Source organism: Hippocampus bargibanti, linkage group LG12, assembly GCF_051943395.1.
Source record: "Hippocampus bargibanti isolate YZ-2025 linkage group LG12, ASM5194339v1, whole genome shotgun sequence".
Lineage (NCBI taxonomy): Eukaryota > Metazoa > Chordata > Actinopteri > Syngnathiformes > Syngnathidae > Hippocampus > Hippocampus bargibanti.
In genome coordinates, this window is record NC_142745.1 from 19,060,804 (window position 1) to 19,080,652 (window position 19,849).

Below are 19,849 nucleotides of genomic sequence, written 5' to 3' on the forward strand. Positions count from 1 at the left end.
GACTCCACTTTTCTTTATTTTGAAAGGTTTTATTGAAAATGTGTACATAAGCAATAACTATACATTTTCCAAAGGAATATTGGCAATCCAATACAGGCTTAATACAGTTGATCAAAAATATATCACTCTTAGAAGTGAAACCGTGTCAAGTTCATAGGTGGACAGGTTATAAGGGACTGTGGCGGGAGGTAAGGTACATAAACTACATACAGTACAATGAAACCCTGGAACAATGTTTATTTGGGGGGCATTTATTGGTGTTGCTGTCCAAGTAAAAGTGGGAATCGCCATTAAAAAAAAAGATGCTTTATTATTAAATATCACGAGAGCAATCACCACCAAAGTTGAGGGGGGCACGCATTTCATCGATCAAAGATCTTTCAGGCGATATTAACAAGGCACGCTTCGCAAGCACAGTTTCACGGATTTGGATTTTCATCTGGCAAATTTTCTTTACCGGTGCTTGAAGACTCTTGTGCGTTTCCTGCTTCCTCGTCTCCCGGCTGCTTGTCTTCCGTCGAGTCACCTTGTTCCTTTTCTGCTGCTTGCGACGTGTCCGACGTTTGTGTCTCGCCGCTCACGTGGCTGTCGCCTATCGGTGTCGGTTCGCACGCTTGCTTCTCCTCCGCCAGAGTCAAGTCGCACACCTGATCACCTTCCGTCAGGGTGGAGTCGCTGGGTTCCTCCCCACGTGCTCGCGTCGAGTGGGATTCACTCCCGCGCAGGTCCGAGTCGCCATTTTGCTTGGCGACGGGCGTCGGCTGGATTTCCGACTCACTGTCCGAGTCGATCAGAATGGGCTCGTTGTTGGCGGCGGGGGGCGCGCGACGGGAGACCATGTTGGGAATGCCGGACTTGAGGCGGCCCGGCGCCGCTCCGTCGGCGCGGACGCTCTGAAACTCCAGGTCGTGTTTGACTTGCTTGAGGGCCTCCATGTCGAATCCAAGCAGCACGGACGTGTTGGTGTTCACGCACTGGGTCAGGCAATCCTTCTGCATGGTGGCAAAGTGCTTAATGATGTGAGACTTCCAGATCCACAGACTGGACGACAGTTTCTTCTCTTCGGCGGCGGAAAGATAAGGACAGTGATTGAAGTACGAGCGAAGGAAATTTTTGCGAGCCTCGAAGTTGTGTTGGTTGTACTGGGCTTCTTCGGCGAGGCTCGTCTTGACGGCGGCGGCGGGAAAGATGGACTCCCCGCTCAGTTTGATCTTCTTTGCGTAGGTGTTTATCCGGGTGGCCATCCGGGTGGGCAGCGGCCGCTTGACCAGAGGCGCCCTGGACGCGTTGGCGCCCAGGCCCGTCTGCTTCCTTCCCACCGCTCGGCACTGGACCAGGTGGAGCGTGATGGTGGAGGCCACCATGTTGCTGGTGTACACCCCCAGGCAATGGATGCACTTGTAGGTCAGCTTCTTCTCCACGGGGTGCATCGTCTGCAGCACCTGGTGGCGCTGGCGAAGGTGGAGGCCCAAAGCGTCGGGCTCCGCCTCTTTCACCGCCGTGCAACAAAGCGGACACACCGTCTTGCTGCCGCCCGCGGCGCCCTTCGGCGGCGCGAAGGTAATTTCAGGCACCTGCGTCCACAACGCCGCCAGCGAGGTCGAGCCTTTGCCGAGAGGAGCCGCGGGCGCCTTGTCTTTGGCCTCCGACTCCTTCATGTTGAAGGTGAGCACGTGGAGCTGCACGTTTTGCTTGATGGTGAGGTCGAACGTGAGCGGCGTCGATCCGGGCGGTCCCACAAAAACGTTGATGTGGGCCTTGCGCTCGTGCTCCAGGAGTTTCTCCACGCTGTGGAAAGCCGAGTGGCACTGCGGGCACGTGATGCCGTGGAGCAGGAGATGGTTGAGCAGGGTGTCGCTGGGCAGGTAGCGGTTGCAAAGCAAACACTTGCTGGTGAAGTTGTGGATCTTCATGATGTACTTGGCCATGGCCCACACGATGCGGGCCTTGTGCGCGCTCTCAAAATGAGCGCTGTAGAGCGTCTCAGGGAAGAGCTCGTTGCACACGGTGCAGATCTTCCACTTTTGCGTCTGCGAAGTGTTGGCGTCGGCCGGCATGTTCGGGGGACGGCCTGTGACTACGACCTTTTTGGCCAGCCCCGGCGACTGGGCCTTCAATGGCGGGGCGCTGGGCTTCAGGTAGCCGATGACCGGCTGCGCTCTTGCGCTGGCCACCTGGGAGGAACCCCCGTTGAGAATCATGTACGACTTCTGCGACATGCTGGGCAAGTTGGAAGCCACCATGTTGGCGTGACCAATCATGGCGGTGACCTGGGCGCCCATCCGCTCGTGATATTCGATGACGTGCTGCACCAGCGACTCGTACGTCTTGGTGGTGAACTTGCAGCGCTTACACAGGATGCTGTCGCCATTGAAAGAGGCGCCGTTCGCAAGTGACGATTTGGGAACCATGCGAAGGTACGGCGCCGCCACGTTCTTAAAATGTTCCCGGTAAATGTGCTTTCTCACCGAATTGTACAGAATGTCTCGGTAGGTGCACTTTTTGCAAAAGTACAACGACCTCGTTGCCCCCGGGCCACACTTGTTGGGGGCCAATTGTCTCTGTTTGACGGCATTGATCTTCAATAGCTGCTGGTCCAATTTGTCCTTGTGGAAAACCCTCACGTGGATCTCCAAGATTCGCTTGTTGGCGACAAATGTGCAGTGAGAACAGTTGAGAAGGACTTTCTCCTGAATTAATTTCTTGTGCGCGTGACGGAAGTGATTCTTGTAACCTGCGTAGGTCACGGATGAAAAGTGACATTCTCGGCAGCAGTAAGGCCGCGACCGATATTTCTGGATGGGGGGAAAAAGGGAGACAAACGGCACGGTGTGATGATTTCAACGGGAACGGCGCAGAACGTATGGTGAGAAAGAGCTTCACCTGCGATTTGGAGAATGAAGGATGCCAGGCGCATATATCGGTGTGCGAGGTCTCGTGGAAAACATTCTCGCCGGGATTGAAAGCCTTAAACGCCTGCATGAGAAAACGGGGGAGGGGTGTTGAAAACAAGTCCTTAATATGGAAACAAGTCAGAGGAGGAATACTACTCACGTTTGCTGCCTCTTTGCAGAACTCGAGTCCAATATCTTTAAGGGCGATTTTCACTTGTTTCCTGGCTTTCCTCAGTTTTGGCAAATCGTTCACTGGGATTTGATACATTTCTCCTGACAAACATATTATTATTAACACATTTACAGCGTCCACATCGTCTAACTCACACGATCCTCTTCATTCGTTTCGTGGTGAACAACACATGGTATATGAAAAAGCTAGCTAGGGGATTGTCCGCGAGGCCCGGGTCGCTTTGGGCGGGCAAGCGTCGATAAAAGGGAGTTTCGAATGACCGGGAGAGAACCGCTGTTCGTGCCTGTGCGTTCGGAAGCAGACACCTAGCTTCTACCCATCTTTGACCGAAACTAGTTGCGTTCGTGAGCACAAAGGGAGATTCGTTTGTGCGCCAACGTTGATGTCGCGGCTAACGTTAGCTGTTGCGTTAGCTCCCCTCGGTTAGGTTTGGCTAGCCATTTTAAGCGAGTTCAAGCATCCCACGGACGTCACCGGTGACTGGTGTTGTTTTTTGCTTCGGCCTGGGTGCGTTTTACTCACCGGGTGATGAGCCAGGTCGTCCGTCAAACCTCCCGCGTGTGAGCGGCGCAAGACAAATGTGGCGGGCCCGCGGTTACTTCCTCTGTTTAAGAAGCCGGTGCCTATGCTCGGCTCAGCGGCTAGCTTACAAGCTAGCTAGCTTGCAGCTATCGCTACCGCGCGGAATTCCGCAGAGAGCCGTAAGAAAGAAGGGTGGGCGAGATGATAAAAGGGATGCAAGTCATGCAGACGAGTGCCGACCGATGTCGTCCACAATGGTTATCTCAGCACCGGCCAGTGAGAGAAGTGGAAGCCGCTCGCGCGCCGGAGGCAGGTAACAAACCAAAGTAAACCAACTCTAAATCCAAAATGGCGTTTAGGGGAAGGGGGCGGAGGGGTGTGAGGGACTCGTAATCGGCAGTTGTCTCCTCAACCGGTGATGAATTTCACTTCTTGATATTTAATGATTTTATATTCAGATTTAAATAGCTTTGTTTGAGGAATCATCACTCCAAGCAAAATTATGTATCCCTCGGCTGCAAAATATTCTGATTCACGGTTAATGGACACGGAAAGTGGGTCCAAAGTAGGTCGACACAGCACTTCAAATTAATTTTAGCTGATCAATTTTCTCAAGGTTATCGCGCATTTACTAGGTGCAATTGGCATCAGCTCCGTGCTGATGTCTTTACTGGTGTCACTTTACTACACCTCCGAAATGGCTTGGGTGCTGTGGTATTTCTACAACTCATTCCAAATCCCTCTGCCGTAGAGCCTGTGTCGGGTTAATGACACAGGTAATGTCATTTCAGAATCCGAATCATCGAGGAGGGGGTTTCTTCAGCCGTCATCTGTGCTTTGGGAGTGTTGGACGTTTCGCTCGTCATCCGAAGAGCTTCGTCAGCGAACTAAAGTTGTGCTGGTGAGGACAAAGGCGTCTGACACCTTCAGAGAAGTGCGGATGGCAGCTGAAGAAGCCTTTTCCTCGATGAATTCCTTCATGTAAGTGGCTATTAGCTATGTAGCTATTAGCTAGCTAGCCTTCTGTCTATTTGAGTTGTTTGTTTTGAAAGGCGCTTAGAAATGAAATTGATTATTTTCTTTGCTTATTTATGATTAGTAGTGTTTATGTATTTATTTATTTTTACTCCCAAATGAATATTTAATGACAAGAAGCTATCTAACTGGCTAGCTATCTAACTGGCTGGATGGCTAGCTAGGTAGCGAGTAGCTAGCTAGCTTATCTGGTTATTCTCTATCTATTAGCTAGCTACGGTCTAGCTGGCTGTCTATTGGCTATCTATTGGTTATCTATTAGCTGGCTAGCTTTCTATCTGTTTGAGTCACTTGCGGGTTGAGTGAACGCTGGTGCGTGTGGCAGCCGCTGCTCACCCACAGTAAAACGTATCCTGTGACTGTAAAGTGACTTTGAGAGTTTTGAAACGCACTGATAAATGAAATGTATTATGATTTATCGAACGTAGTTAAATCTCGTAAATCAACAGAGTCAAAATGAAGGCCCTGAGGGGCAGGTTTGGCCTGCCACTTCATTTCACAGACTTTGCTAAATCATGGAGGTCCTGTTTGTGGTTCTTTATAAAAAAAAAACACCTATAATCATGCTTTTGTATATATGTGTTTAGGGGGTACAAGGTGGTCTCTCTGTAAAATGCGCCATTCGTATCTGCATTTAATTCGTCAGACAATCCAAATGTCTGGTATTTGCGTTATACGGTTATTTTTAATTTGGCCCAAATAAATCACATGACGGGTCCTAATGACTGAAGGTCTCTTTATTCCAGTGATTCCATCACTTCCAAGACGACAATGCGAGGACCTGTCATCACCAGTGTGCTCACTGTTCTGTAGTCCAGGTAAAATACACACTGTCCGTTCACCTGATACAGTAATTGCCGTATCTAAAAAAATGAATAAATAAAAATGAAAAACACTTTTAATATTTTTTTTTCATTAAGTAAAATGCGGTTGTTATTCCAATGTCATGTTTGTGAGATACATGACCTTTATTCCTGCAGCTGCCGCAGGGCCTCCAGGGTCAACGGCTTGCACATAACAAGGAGCCATGCCTCGAATGACAAAACCCCAGCCCAGCGCGTCACCTCTCACCTAGGATTAAGGTGAGAGAATTGATTTTTCTTTTGATGATAAATAGTCTTCAAATCTCAAATAAACAAGCGAATTTTAGTCATGGTCATTTTATGACATGGTACGTCTGTGTACGCTCTCAGTCGTACAGGAGTGGTCCATCGGTTTCTTCAGCCATCATCTGTACTTCTTTGAAGGTGCCGGACGTTTCGCTTCTTATCCAAGAGGCTTTGTCAGCGAACTAAAATTTACTGGTAGTTTTGACCCTATATATATATATATATATATATATATATATATATATATATATATATATATATATATATATATATATATATATATATATATATATATATATATATATATATATCCCTACTGTCCAAACATGGTGGTGCCATACTGTGCTATGATAGGTCCCTGCTCTCAGGTTGGGGGAAGCAAAGGATTATTCCCTGAGGCTACACTGATTACTTCTATTGTCTTGACTGATTACTTCGATTGTCCTGCCTGATTATGGGGTCTACGACTGGCCTTATTGCCCCATTTGCTCTGGTATCATCTCATCAGCATAACGAAGCCTATGTGGTCTAAGAAGTCTGTTGTAAGAACGATCCAAATTAAACCTCACCCCACCATGGCGATTTAGTGAAGGGTTGTACTCTTTTATGAAAATAGCTTCTTTTACTCCACTTTCAAACCATCTCTTTTCTTTCGCTAAGATTTTAATCTCACTGTCGTCAAATGAAATGGTACTTTTCTATTCATCCATTTTGCGATCCGCATTTCCTCATAAGGGTGGTGGCGGGGCCTGGGGCCTATCCCGGTCATCTTTTAGGAGTAGGCGAGAGATACCCAGGCCCATCGCAGGGCACACCGAGACAAATGAACGTCCAATTCCGAATGCTCATTTAACCCAGATATATATATTTTTGCATCATGGGAGGGAAAGCGGAGTACCTCAAGAAGTTCCACACTCGTGGTATGATAGACATCTTCTTCTTTTCCTTTCGGCTTTTCCCTTCAAAGGGTCGCCACAGCAAATCAGTGTCCTACATCTTTAGAGGTTTGATCCGCATGTTTGTTTTGGCCAAGCTTTTACGTCGGATGCCCTTCCTGACACAACCCTCTGTATTTATCCGGGCTTGATAGACATACAGTATAAAATATACATTTGTCTATAACTGCTATCCTATAAGTGACCAGCAGATGGCTGTACTTTATTTTTCTTGACATTACGTTGGGTTGTTGTTACTTCCGGTACAGGTTTTACTTTCCGCGCTACTTTAAAGTTTCATTTTCACTGAGAAGACGGCGAGAATGGACATGCTTTACCGCTGTACTGTTTAGCAAGGAAAAGATAAAAAGGATGAAGATCAAAACTTCCATTTCAGATGGAAAGCTGGCAAAGTGGTTTGTACGATTTTATTTCATACATTTTATTTCATTGATGTAAAGTCCAAACGTTTATGTGTAAATAATAGATATATTTTTATACTTGTTTGTAGTTCTACGGTAGTGGTGGTGAAGGTGGTGTGAAATCACATTAAAGAATGAACCAGAGTCCTCTGTTTTGAATGGGAGCACAGTACGTCGGAAATGAAAGTTTTGATCTTCGTCCTTTTTATCTTTTCCTTGCTAAACAGTACAGCGATAAAGCATGTCCATTCTCGCCGTCTTCTCAGTGAAAATGAAACTTAAAAGTAGCGCGGAAAGTAAAACCTGTACCGGAAGTGATAACCACCCAACGTAATGTCAAGAAAAATAAAGCACAGCCATCTGCAGTTATAGACAAATGTATCATCAGCATTTACATGGAGTGTCCTGTAAACAATACAAAATAAAAGATGAATGATGCCTCCAAGCAACTCACTGTCAACACTCTTTTGGTGAAGTGCGCTCCCGGTGCCATCAACTCTTCACAAGTAAAATGCCTTTTGAGAACTGCAAGAGCAACAATTTTGACATTGGTTTGAGCCCGAGCAATTTGACGCGACCACACCCGAATTGGATCTTTGCCTGATTCAGGATTGCTTCGAACGACGGTGGTGGAAGACGACCCAACAATTGGGGCGAATCCCGCAAAGTCAAGCCGGGGTGAATCCAAGCTGTCGCGTCGACCATCACTCACACGTTCCGGGTGTCGGCCGGCTCCACCTGTTATTCAATTGCTCAAAGAAGAATTTGCAAGAAGTGGTGAAAAATGCACGTTTTGCTCACCTGAGCGGAAAGCGGCGACTGGTTCCTTTGTTGCATTTTCCCGGTCGGGGCAGCCTCCGTCCCGCCCGCATTCGCTCAGCAGTTCGGACAAGCGTCGTCTGCGCCGGAAATTGATGCAGAACCGATAGTGGAGTCCGCTGTCAAAGAAATGGTGCTTCTGGGCCACTGGAGAGGAGAGCAAAGATGGAAGCAATTCACAAGGGGAGAGAGAGACGTTGTTTTTGCCAGAGTGGGCCGCCAAATAATAATAATAACAATAATAATAATCATTTCATTTTTAAGTAACTCAAATAGATAGAAAGCTAGCTAGATAGCTAATATATAGCAACACGAGCCTGCGTTCACCTAACCCGAAAGTAACTCAAATAGATAGAAAACTATCTCGCTAGCTAATAGATAGCAAATATATAGCTAGCCAGGTAGATAGCTAATCGATAGCAACATGGGCCAGCGTTCACTCAACCCAAAAGTAACTCAAATAGATAGAAAGCTATCTAGCTAGCTAACAGCTAGCTATATAGCTAATAGATAGCAAATATATATCTAGCCAGGTAGATAGCTAATAGATAGCAACATGAGTCAGCGTTCACTCAACCCAAAGGTAACTCAAATAGATAGAAAGCTTGCTCGCTAGCTAATAGTTAGATAGATAGCTAATAGATAGCAAACATATAGCAAGCCAGGTAGATAGCTAATAGATAGCAACACGAGCCAGCGTTCACTCACCCCAAAAGTAACTCAAATAGATAGAAAGCTAGCTCGCGAGCTAACAGCTAGCTAGATAGCTAATAGATAGGAAAGATTTAGCTAGCCAGGTAGATAGCTAATAGCACCACGAGCCAGCGTTCACTCAACCCGAAAGTAACTAAAATATATAGAAAGGTAGCTAATAGCTAGCTAGATAGCTAATAGATAGCAAATATATAGCTAGACAGGTAGATAGCTAATAGAAACACGAGCCAGCGTTCACTCAACCCTAAAGTAACTCAAATAGCTAGCTCGCTAGATAATAGCTAGCTAGATAGCTAATAGATAGCAAATATATATAGCTAGCCAGGTAGATAGCTAATAGATAGCAACACGAGCCAGCGTTCACTCAACCTGAAAGAAGTCAAATAGATAGAAAGTTAGCTAGCTAGCTAATAGAAAACTAATAGCTACTTTACAGTGACAAGTGATGGCGCGAGCTCGTCGTTGTCCCACCGTGCTGCATGATGCCGTGTTCTTGTAAAGCGCGGCACAGCTCCAGGCCTTGGCACCGGCTCACCGCCTCTCCGTTTTGAAGGAGCCAATCAATCAGCTGGCAGCCGGGAAAGGAGCGTTGATACACAACGCCGCGCTCTTCTCGCTGCTGCAGAATCGAGCGCTTGTCCGCAATCAGGCTACGGAGACAAAAATGGCCGATTGTATTTGAGTGAGACAGATGAGCAGAGGATGCTTTATCAAACAAACCTGTCCAGTCAAACCTGGGTTTTCGACCATAATCTGTTCCAGAAACCTGTTCGAAAACCGATTTGGTCGAAAACCAACGATGTCGGTTCTCCTTTAAGTTACAACTATCTAACGAGGGCTTGGTTACTCAAGACGTCAAGTTTTAAAATAATTTCATCATTTTGTACATTTTGAGCTGCCTCTTATATGTCCAAAAATGTCCAAAATAAAGATCATGATTTGGACATACATATTTTGGGGGAGGGATTATTGTTTCCAGTCTTTTTATGCCAAGTGAAAGTGGAGGAGAGTACCGGGTCCATTTTTTTAGTCTCGCTAAAAATAAAACCTCAGTTTTCGAATGTCTTGGTTCTCGCCCAATTCCGTTTTCCACCAAAAATGTCGGCTTTTTTCATATAGTTTTGTTCAAAAATCCCAAATTGGAAAGGGAGGCATAAAATTTTGGGGAAGGTTTTATCCTCAAATGTCAACAGGGTGGCATTTCTGCGGCGGGTAGATATTGATCATTTTGAACCTCTTACTGTTCGTACAGCCGTTGTCCTCTCATGAAGAGTTTCACTTCTTTATTGAAAGGAAATGTGCCGTCGTCTTTGCGGAAACGATAAAGCAGTTTGGCATCCTTGAATTCAGGCGTCTTATCACAAACTCGGAAAAAACAAACAAAAAGTTGTTATTGTGCGTTGAAAGAATTTGTAAATATGATCTGGTTCGTCCCTTTGCCGAGGCTTCTCGCGGCTCACCGTGGTGAACGACGTCGTGATCCACCAGGTGCTGCATCAGGCGGACGGCGGCGGCCCGATCCGGCGCCTCCTCGTGTTCCACCAGCCACCCGACGAGTTCCTCCGCCACAAAGCAGTTGGGGTACGTTCGGAGGTGGTAGCGTCTGTCCTTGATCACTTTTCCGTCGTGAAGTTTCAACCTTGAAATAACATATCAGGAGAGCACTCACAAACTGTGGGTACCCTCAGTGGTCTTTTAACAAATGTCAAAAGGAAAGAAAAGGGAATGAAACCAAAAATTCTGAAGATACTAAAAAGAGAGGAGTAGCAGTACCTTACATTGCAGGAATTTCTGAAAAACTACAGAGTCCTTTGGCAACACAAAATTCCTACTTATTTCAAACCGATAAACACTTTAAGGTAGTAAAAGGTATTCGTGCATCCAAAAGATAGGCTGCCAAATGAAAAACAAAGTCATGTAGTTTATTCAATACATTGTAAAAATGACCATTTTAAAGAGCAATACATCGGGGAGACCAAACAAATTCTCAAAAAAAAAAGACAACATCGCAGGGATCATACTAGTGGGCTTCAATCGGCTGTACATATGCACCTAAAAGCTAGCAACCACTCATTTGACGACAATAAGGTTAAAATCTTAGCGAAAGAAAATAGATGGTTTGAAAGGGGAGTAAAAGAAGCTATTTTCATAAAACTGCAAAATGCTTCACTAAACCGCCATGGTGGGGTGAGTCGATGAAAAGGTTTCTTCAGCCGTCATGTGTACTTCTTTGAAAGATTCAAAGAAGTACAGATGACGGCTGAAGAAAACTTTTCAACCTTGAAATAAGTTGACGCCACCGCATGGGGCTCACTCGGATGCGCCTCTGCGCCACGTCTGCGTTTCTCCGTCGTACCTGAGTTGTTCTCCGGCGATCATGACTTCGGCATTGTGTTGGCGAGTTGCGTCTTTTGTCCCCGTGCCACTGTTGGAATCCATGTTTGCAAATCCAATGTTGCTTGGCGTACGCGCGCTGGTGGCCCTGATGCGTTTACATAATAGACGCCGACCAAATACAGTGTGGGGAAGGTGTTGTGTCAACACAGATGAAGAGAAGCAACGATGGCAGCGTTCAATTAGTCCCACAGGGGTCATTATTGTTGTTTTTTTATTTTACCTTGATGGACGTTGGGGAGCAAAATGGAGTTGCCTTTTTTCTTGTCTGTGGGGTTCCTCCAACCCGAACTTCAAACTCTTGCCTTCCAAAGCCCAAGTCCTAGCTGATGAACTTTAAAGGACAACCGACACCATTTTTTTGTTTCCTAACTGACATTAGAAAAATGTTTTATAGCATTTAAAATAGCCAAAACACGCAGGCTGATATTTTTAGTCAAATGCAAAACACCAATAAAAATGACTTAAAGTGTCCCAAAACTGCTACAAAACGAGCTTGAAACTGGGGAGATTCAGAATGTCCCGCCCCCTTGTTCGTGACATCACTATTGGTCACACACTGCCTTGCTTCAGAATCAAAACAATGGCTTCAGAGAGTTCAGATTCAGAGAAGATGCTTTCTTGTTACTCATCCAGGTATGCAAATGATTCTGAAGAGGAAAGCATAAATGTTTGCAATCAATTAAAGAAGTCCTTCTGTATCAATTCAGCCATCTGGACTCCAATGTAGCGCCCAGAAAATGCAAAAGATGGCACAAGATCGCGCACAAGCTCCGTTAGAAAATTTGTGTAAACTTACGCCTCTTTTTATGCGTGTTACCACAATTGGCTGCGACACACGATTCACCATTATGTTATTTATGTAGTTTTCCTTCTAATTTCGCAATCAACATGGTGTTTTCAGATGAAAAAAAGTACTCAAAATGTATTGTGTCGCTTGCTCGGTCACGGGCGTTGCCTCCTTGACGTCACTTTGGGCATCGTCATCAACTCGAACACAAGACTTCCTGAATATTCAGCGCGAGTCTTAAAACGTAAAATATAGCTATCTGCGGTGGAATCTTTGTAAAATACGCTCAGTAGAAGTCATTTGAAGTCATTTTACAAATTGTGGACACAACTTGGAGGTGTCGGTTGTCCTTTAAGGGTTCCAAATGCCACAGAAATACCCAAATATGGGCAAGCTTGAAATTTGAGTTTGCCTTAATATGCTTGAAAGTGTCATGGTGGTAGACTGGTTTGCTTGCATGAAGGCTTGAATTCTGGCTCCAGACTTCCTATGTGGCCTTCTCATATTCTTCCTTCGTCAGTGCATGTGTGAGTTTTCTCCGGGTATTCCGCTTTCCTCCCACCCTCGCAAAAACATGCCTGTCAGGTTCGTAGAGCACTCGAATTTGTCCGCAGGCATGAATGTGAATATTTGCCTTGCAATGTGCCGGCAACCCTTTTGAGATTTGTGTCCGAAGCCTACCCGGATAGGCCTCAGTACACCCCTCGACTCTTTAAAGGTTAAAGCGGTTCAGAAAATGGAGGGATGGATGGGTGGTTCACCCGCGCTCAAACAAATGACCAGGTGATGTCAGCATTGGCTTGCAGACCCTGGAACGAAGCCCCATTCCCCGCCCCTTTGCGTCATGTGACTTGTCTTCAGTGAACGTTTCTGTACGAAAGTGTGTTGTCAAGTAAACGCGACGAGGTCGCTTCTGGTCGACTGGAGCCGATGGCTTGAAAATGTGAATTTTGAATGTTGTTCGTCCGTTTTCTGTTGCATGTTTACGAACGTCGTTGGTCCAATGTAAAAGTTGGTCCAAGTCTGGCAAGCCGGGCGGGCGGCCGCGTGCGTGACGTGATTTGGTCAAGTGACGGTCACGAGCCACTCTTGCCTTTTTTATGCAAATGTCCTCCCGTCTGCTGTGATTGGCGAGCAGTTCGGAGGTGTCGTCCGTGGGGGGCGTTGACAACAATCCCGTGCGGCTTTATGAACTAACAGCGGACCCCCCTTTCGCACAGTTATACATCAAGTCATCGGACGCGAGTGAATCCTCGTTCGGTCGCGTTTTCTGGGTGGAATTTACGTTTCGATGAAGGTTTTCCGCCATTGCGAATAATCTTGGACATTTGTCAAGACCCCGTCCGAAGGCGGAGATGAGCGGCGAGGCGCATCCGCATCTGGGACTGCAGAAGCCCCCCGTGAATTTCGTCAGCGACTTCGACTTGATGAAGTTGGGCGTTAAAAAGGAGGCAATGCAGGTGATGGAGCGATCCCTGATCGGACCTTGCAACCCGATCCACAGACCCGACTCGGTGTCGTCTACCCCCGGGAGCACACCCGCCAATTCGATGCCCTCGTCGCCAAACTTGCCCGCCGGCGAGCTGCGAAACAACCCAGAGGAGCCGTTCTGGATCCCCAACAACGCGGCTTACCCCCACCCTCAGATGTACCCCCAGGCGTTCGGGCTGACCCCCGAGGACGCCGTCGAGGCCCTGATCGGGGCCGCGACGCAACAGGGACACGCTCACCACCAGCAACCGCCCTTCCCGATCGAGTACGGGGGCTACGACCAGCTCGGCGAGACCGCCCACCACTACTCGGAGCTCTCCGCGCCTCCGGAAATGCTGACGGGGGGTCACTGCCAAGACCCGTTTCTCAAGAACGACGCGGGTAGCGCCACCCCGCCGTCGCCCGGCGAAGTCGGCGTAGCCCACCACCCGCACCTCCAGGGGCAGCACCGGCGAACCGGCGCCGAATGCCACTTCTCGGACGACCAGCTGGTGTCCATGTCGGTTCGGGAGCTCAACCGGCTCCTGCGGGGCCTCAGCAAGGACGAGGTCGCCCGCCTCAAGCAGAAACGGCGGACCCTGAAAAACCGAGGTTACGCGCAGTCGTGCCGCTACAAGCGCGTCCAGCAGAAACACGTCCTGGAGCACGAGAAGACCAGCCTGGTGTCTCAGGTGGAGCAGCTCAAGCACGAACTCAACAGGCTGGTCCGGGAGAGGGACGCCTACAAAGTCAAATGCGAGAAACTGGCCGGCGCCAACGGCTACCGCGAAACCGGATCAACCAGCGACAACCCGTCCTCGCCCGAGTATTTGATGTGAAGCGAACGGCGACGCGTCCCGGGACTTTCGGGTCTTCGCTTCGAAATCTTTGGACCCGAATCAATCATCGAGTGCGTGCCGAAAACGCCCGAGCGCGCGCATGCGGGACATGTGTGAGCCAGCTCTTCGGATTGAGACGTGGCCGCATTTGGGTCGTGTGAAATCGCACGATTGAAATCAACCCCCCGCCCCCACACCTCCACCCACTGCGTTTTGATTTGATTTACGCCGAGAACTTTGACTTTTCCCGATTTCTGCTTTTGCTTGGACTTGTTCCCCTTTTCCCTCTTCGTTGACAACCAATGATGCCAGCGTTATTTTTTACTGAGCTCATTCTGCTGGACAGACAGACAGACGCTTTCTTTACCCGCTTGTCTTTTTTTACGAAACCCAATGATGGTAAATGGTTTGGTGTCTTTTCACATACTCTGGATCAATAAAACGATGCTGATTTTTTTTCCTACCACGTTTCATCTTTGTGTATTACTTTCTGTTGCTGTTACAAAAAACACCACTTGAAAATTTGAATTTGCTTTACAAGTTTGTTAGATTTTAAAATAGCTTCGGTTGTTTACCATCACGCCTGGTCGACTTGAAATGCACGCAAGAAGGCAGTTTGGATTTTGGATGCGTGATTTGGAACCCGAAAAAAGATTCAGCTCCACATCAACTAATTCACAGGTGACAAAGTCAAGGCCCGGGGGCCAAATCTGGCCCGCCACATCATTTTATTTGGCCCATGAAAGCAAATCAAAATTCCATGATGCTTGTTAAAGTCCCAACCAAAATTTCAAATTGTTTCATGTAAACCGCAATAACAAGTCATTATTTTTTACTTCAAATTTGAAAACTAGTTATTGATTAATTTGTTGTGCACTCTAGATGTGATGTATGGAGGGGATGAAACATTCTAATGGCTTCCCCAAATTCATGACGCCCCCCCGAGAGGAAACAAGAATGACAATGTGGCCCCCGGCAAAAAAAAAAAGACTTGAAATCCCAGAACTAATGTTTAGTTGGCGGTATGTCGGTTTGTCAAAGCAAATTAGTCCTTTTCTAATGCAATTGAAAATCCCCCCTGCGAAAAAAAAAGTAAAATAAATTGTGCAGCAAATAAAGGGACAAGTGTCTCCCCCCCCACGCGTGACCTTTAACCTCAAAGGAGCGCCGCTTCCTGCGGGCTGCTGACATGCAAAAGAACAGGAGGCATGCTGGCAGGGTCTGCGAGGTATAGATAAAAACCGAGTGAAAATTGGGCTTCCCCTGTTCTCGTTTCCTTGGCCAAACAAATCACGTGCGTATTCCGCGAGAGAGGAAGCGAGGAACGGCGATTCGCAGCAGGCCATGGCCCAAACTCCTGCGTACACTTCGAAAGGAGTGTTTGCACTCTATTTTTTTCATCCTTTCGGCACCGTTTGCCACTTTGATGTTACTCGAGACGTTATCTCTATGAAGGAACAAATATGGCGGAAAACATGGGCCTTGTGAAAGGCACGGGTGTCCCCTGCACAATTAATCCATGACAATAACATCCCCATTCCCAATGATTACTTTGGCGGGTATAATCCAGCATCCGTCAAATGTAGGGAAAGAGACATTTGAATAATTACACTATCACAACCTTTCAATAAACAGAAACTCAGTCGTAATGTTTTTTTTTCTTGTATTTTATGATGTCAAGTGTACAAGACATTACATAAGTCACAAGATTTTCGTGTAATTGTGTTTATGAACGTTTTAAAAATATATATTTATCTGTGTGTGTGTGCATGTGTGTATGTATATGTGTACTTGTACTAGATATTACATAAATCACAAGGTCTTAGAGTAATTGTGTTTATGAACTTAAAAAAAAAAATGAAGGACAACTGACAGCTCCCACCAAGTTCAAATGACTTCTACTGACCACATTTTACAAAGATTCCACCGCCTATAGCTATACAGTAAAGTCTCGTTATATCGATATCGGATATATCGATAGTCCCGGTTATATCGATACTATTTCTATGCACGCACGGAGAGAATTACATGCAAACAGGGTCGGATATATCGATAGTCCCGGTTATATCGATATTTTTTCGGACTCCCTTGAATATCGATATAACGAGACTTTACTGTATTTCACTTTTTAAAAGTCACGCTGAATATTCACAAAGTCTTGTTTTCGAGTTGATGACGATGCCTGACGTGACGTCACAGAGGGAACGGGAAGTGACACACAATGCATTTTGGGTACTTTTTTTCACCTGAAAACACTGTGTTGATTGCGAAATTAGAAGGGAAACTACATAAATAACGTGATGGCGAATCATTGTGTGGCAGCCAATTGCGGTAACACGCATAAAGAAGGTGTAAGTTTACACAAATTCCCAGCAGACAAAGCAGCCATTTCCAACGGACCAGCGGAGGTGAACGAGGAAGCTAACTAGAGTTAGCAATTCGGCGCTTGGATAGCGGAAGTTTGATGCATGTTTACTCATTTAGTCACACTGCATGTTAACTGTGAGCTCACCTGGTGAAAGAGCGCAATCGCCATATTAGTATAACAAACTGATCATGCAAACATCCACTTTCCACCGTGTCATTTGTCAAAGTCAAAGTCAGCTTTATTGTCAAATATGCTAATATGCATGACATACAGCACAAATGAAATTACTGTCCTCTCGGACTCAGCGTGCAAGGCACTTATAATGACTTTAACAAACATAATAAACACAAAAATGCCAATTTGCCGGGAGAGAGAGGGGAGCCACTGTGTGTTCCCGCGCCGCCATCTTGGGGGAAAAAAAAAAAAAATAATAATATAACAACACAAAGACACAGAGAGTCATTCATTCTTCAGAACTTGCTGTACCCTCTTTGTGATGACATGAAGCAGTTTTAGATGAAAGAGGAGAGGATCAAAGCATCCTTTTCAGCAGTGGATCAGGGACGTCATGGTGGAATGTGCATGTCTACTACAAGCTAAATGTTGAAAGCAAACACAAATTTGTTACTCTGTAGCGCTGTCGAGCTCTCTCTCGTCTCAACATCTCTTATGTTTGTGTGCTGCTCAAAATGTGCCGCTGTCTCACGGGCGGCTTTACGACTCTTACATGCGGCTCCATATACTGGACGAAACGCAGCTTGTGCGCCATCTTGTGCATTGTCTGGGCTGCTACATTGAAGTCCAGATCACCGGTTTCATCGCTTGCAGACGGCTCGGATCGATACGGAAGGACTTCTTTAATCGATTGCAAACATTTATGCTTTCCTCTTCAGAACTATTTTGAATCATATTCATAACTGGATGAGTAACAAAAACGCATCTTCTCGGATCGATATGGAACTCTCTGAAGCCATTGTTTTGATTCTGGAGCAAGGCAGTTTGTGGGTGGGCCAATCCTAACGTGACGTCACGAACAAGGGGGCGGGACTTTCTGAATCTCCCTAGTTTTGAGCTCATTTGTGGCAGTTTTAACTTTAAGTCGTTTTTATTGGTGTTTTGCATTTGACTAAAAACATCAGCCTGTGTGTTTTGGGTATTTTAGATGCTATAAAACGTTTTTCTGATGTCAGTTAGCAAAAAAGCAAAAAATGGTGTCGGTTGTCCTTTAAGCCCTCTCAGGAAGTGGCTAGGTGGAATCCTTGCACCCTTTCAATCAATGCATCGGGATTTGTAAAGCATCGACAGCCTAACAGAGCGCCCCCCGCATTGGCGTGTGTGTGGCGCTGCATGACAATGCCCGGGGTGCCATGGTAGAAAAGATGAGCCAGCTTTTTTGCCTCGAACGTCATAGGCTGGGAGCGGCGATGCGTGAGCCACACGCTTGCACCCTCCCACCCCCCGCCCGCTTACCGCTGCACCGCAAAGACCCCAAGCCCAAAAGCGCCTGAGGCGAGCGACTGAGTCAGCAGGATGAGAAGGTGTCTGCGCCGCGTCTGTGGCCTCAGAATGGAGAAAGGGAATGACACACACACACACACACACAAAGAGGAAGCATCATGACATTTTGAATTCTTTCAAAATCCTTCTGGCCGAGCTCTTTTTTTCTCATCGACGTGACCAATATACTTTGGTACGCTGATTAACACTTCCAGAGGTTCTCTGGAGTCTGTGAGCTTTGTTTGACGACTGGCTACCGAAAATGTGCATTTTCCAAGGAGTGTGCGTGCGCTAATCAGCTGCGTAAAATCTTGCTCTCCTGTAAACAAACATCGCTGATCAAGGAGCAAACTGTTTGCTCACAACTCTTGCTATCTCCTCTGGCGCTGGCTTCATTTTGACCTAAAGAATCGGGAGAACTCCATGAGCAGGCCGCTTTTTTTCTTGCAAGAGTCAGAGCCTCATACCAACATTCGTCTGCGAGGGCGATGTCACGTGAGAGATTTGGATGGAGGGCAGGATGAACGAGGAGCTTCCTCTTTCACTTCCCATATGAGGACCCGGTCAAGTGACTCTTTGTGAGAGTGTTGAGCTTGTGTGTCGCAGGAAAACACAGCTTGGATGGCTGCGGTTTCCGCTCAGGAAGTCCAGTCCTTTCTGGCCAGTTGTGACACCCTGAATCATGCTGTGGTCACACACGTCGCCGTCGACATGGCACGCACACAAATGTCAAAACACCACTTGAGCGCTTCCTCCAATTAGCTTGAAGCAAAGGATTCAGTGATTTATACACTCATTATATCTATATATTTTTACAACAAATATCTTTCTCTCTCTGTATGGATGTATATAGATCTCTGTCTGTCTGTCCGTCGGTCGGATGTAACCTGTATTAATTTATATATATTATTCATTATTCCTTATTCATATACAGTAAAGTCTCGTTATATCGATATTCTCGGGAGTCCGAAAAAATATCGTATGACTATCGAAATATCCGACCCTGCGCGCATTTAATTTTCTCTGCGTTCATAGAAATAGTATCGTAATGTCTATCGATATCGATATCGATATAACGAGACTTTACTGTATGTATGTATATATATATATATATATATATATATATATATATATATATATATATATTTCATTGGGAGCAACTTTTCACCGCTTGTCACATCCTGAGCGATTCCTTCGTAGCGCAATTGCAGCTAATGACTAATGTCATCACATGACACGCTGGGCGAACGGTTTAATGTGTAGCTCCTGAAACGACCATAAAGCCGACGGTGTTATCTTCTTGGTGGCGCTCCGCCTTCCTTGAGTTTGCGTTGTTCTGCTCGTCAATACACATGAGCTTCTGGGCACGGTTGTGGATGGACAGCTGATAAACAAGATGTCACGTTCCACCGCTTAGGTAGCTTTGACAAAGTCCCATCACATTACAGAGCCTGCCTGCACTTTGATCGGAGAGCAAAGGGTGAACTTGTGTCACGTCGGCGGAGAAATTCCTCTCATCTTGACAGAATAACAATGGAAAGCACAGGACTAAATGATGATGCGATTTGTGATCTTTCGGCTTCGTTTGCGTGACACTGCAAATTTAAAGGATAAATGAGGGGCAGGCTTTTTGGAAGGGGGGACGGGGGTTCCAAGAAAGCAAAGCTCTTTCCCTTTCTTTCCCTCTTAGGATTTCCTGTCCCGTTTTATGGGGGTCATGCAGATGGCAGGCGCCCTCCTGTTTGCGCCCGCAATCATGACAGCCATCCATTAGTGCACAGAGATTAACTCTGTCACCTACGACCCCCCACCCTGCCCTTTTATCGTCGAGGCTGGGACTGTGTCTCT

At 46.5% G+C, this 19,849-nt stretch overlaps 3 protein-coding genes and 1 long non-coding RNA gene across 5 annotated transcripts in view; 2 read left to right on the plus strand and 2 right to left on the minus strand.

Moving 5' to 3' along the window:
- On the minus strand, window positions 1-3,956 carry adnpa (activity dependent neuroprotector homeobox a). The gene is made up of 4 exons (XM_089010362.1): window positions 3,610-3,956; window positions 3,055-3,167; window positions 2,884-2,976; window positions 1-2,795 (listed from the first exon to the last, which is right to left on the minus strand). The coding sequence occupies exons 2-4, from the start codon at window positions 3,160-3,162 to the stop codon at window positions 420-422; spliced, it is 2,577 nt and encodes an 858-aa protein (XP_088866488.1). The 5' UTR covers window positions 3,163-3,167; window positions 3,610-3,956; the 3' UTR covers window positions 1-419.
- Window positions 3,794-19,849, plus strand: part of LOC148890815 (uncharacterized) — a 42,892-nt gene continuing 26,836 nt past the window's right edge. The window contains exons 1-5 of one of the 2 annotated variants that reach the window (XR_016116647.1): window positions 3,794-3,922; window positions 4,401-4,590; window positions 5,391-5,462; window positions 5,625-5,726; window positions 5,838-5,970. This is a non-coding gene — a long non-coding RNA (uncharacterized LOC148890815). Of the gene's footprint in view, window positions 3,923-4,400; window positions 4,591-5,390; window positions 5,463-5,624; window positions 5,727-5,837; window positions 5,971-19,849 lie in introns of those variants that run through there. The other variant, XR_016116648.1, reaches the window with a different exon arrangement.
- Window positions 5,370-11,321, minus strand: LOC148890816 (DEP domain-containing mTOR-interacting protein). The gene is made up of 10 exons (XM_089010364.1): window positions 11,261-11,321; window positions 11,000-11,125; window positions 10,104-10,282; window positions 9,885-10,008; window positions 9,115-9,293; window positions 7,912-8,076; window positions 7,711-7,848; window positions 7,565-7,635; window positions 5,611-5,715; window positions 5,370-5,507 (listed from the first exon to the last, which is right to left on the minus strand). The coding sequence occupies exons 2-10, from the start codon at window positions 11,080-11,082 to the stop codon at window positions 5,382-5,384; spliced, it is 1,170 nt and encodes a 389-aa protein (XP_088866490.1). The 5' UTR covers window positions 11,083-11,125; window positions 11,261-11,321; the 3' UTR covers window positions 5,370-5,381.
- mafbb (v-maf avian musculoaponeurotic fibrosarcoma oncogene homolog Bb) lies at window positions 12,978-14,599 on the plus strand. Its single transcript, XM_089011023.1, has one exon. It carries the CDS (start codon window positions 13,183-13,185, stop codon window positions 14,134-14,136), a length of 954 nt encoding a protein of 317 aa, XP_088867149.1. The 5' UTR covers window positions 12,978-13,182; the 3' UTR covers window positions 14,137-14,599.

Excerpts from the sequence above, each read along its gene's own strand:
- mafbb (XM_089011023.1), top strand. The coding sequence starts at position 13,183 with ATGAGCGGCGAGGCGCATCCGCATCTGGGACTGCAGAAGCCCCCCGTG.
- adnpa (XM_089010362.1), bottom strand. The coding sequence starts at position 3,162 with ATGTATCAAATCCCAGTGAACGATTTGCCAAAACTGAGGAAAGCCAGG. Across the intron at positions 2,977-3,054 it reads TCTGCAAAGAGGCAGCAAAC|GCGTTTAAGGCTTTCAATCC; the intron begins GTGAGTAGTATT and ends TTTCTCATGCAG. Across the intron at positions 2,796-2,883 it reads CTTCATTCTCCAAATCGCAG|AAATATCGGTCGCGGCCTTA; the intron begins GTGAAGCTCTTT and ends CCCCCCATCCAG.
- LOC148890816 (XM_089010364.1), bottom strand. The coding sequence starts at position 11,082 with ATGGATTCCAACAGTGGCACGGGGACAAAAGACGCAACTCGCCAACAC. Across the intron at positions 10,009-10,103 it reads TCACGACGTCGTTCACCACG|TTTGTGATAAGACGCCTGAA; the intron begins GTGAGCCGCGAG and ends GTTTTTTCCGAG. Across the intron at positions 5,508-5,610 it reads CGGCAGCTGCAGGAATAAAG|ATACGGCAATTACTGTATCA; the intron begins GTCATGTATCTC and ends TCATTTTTTTAG.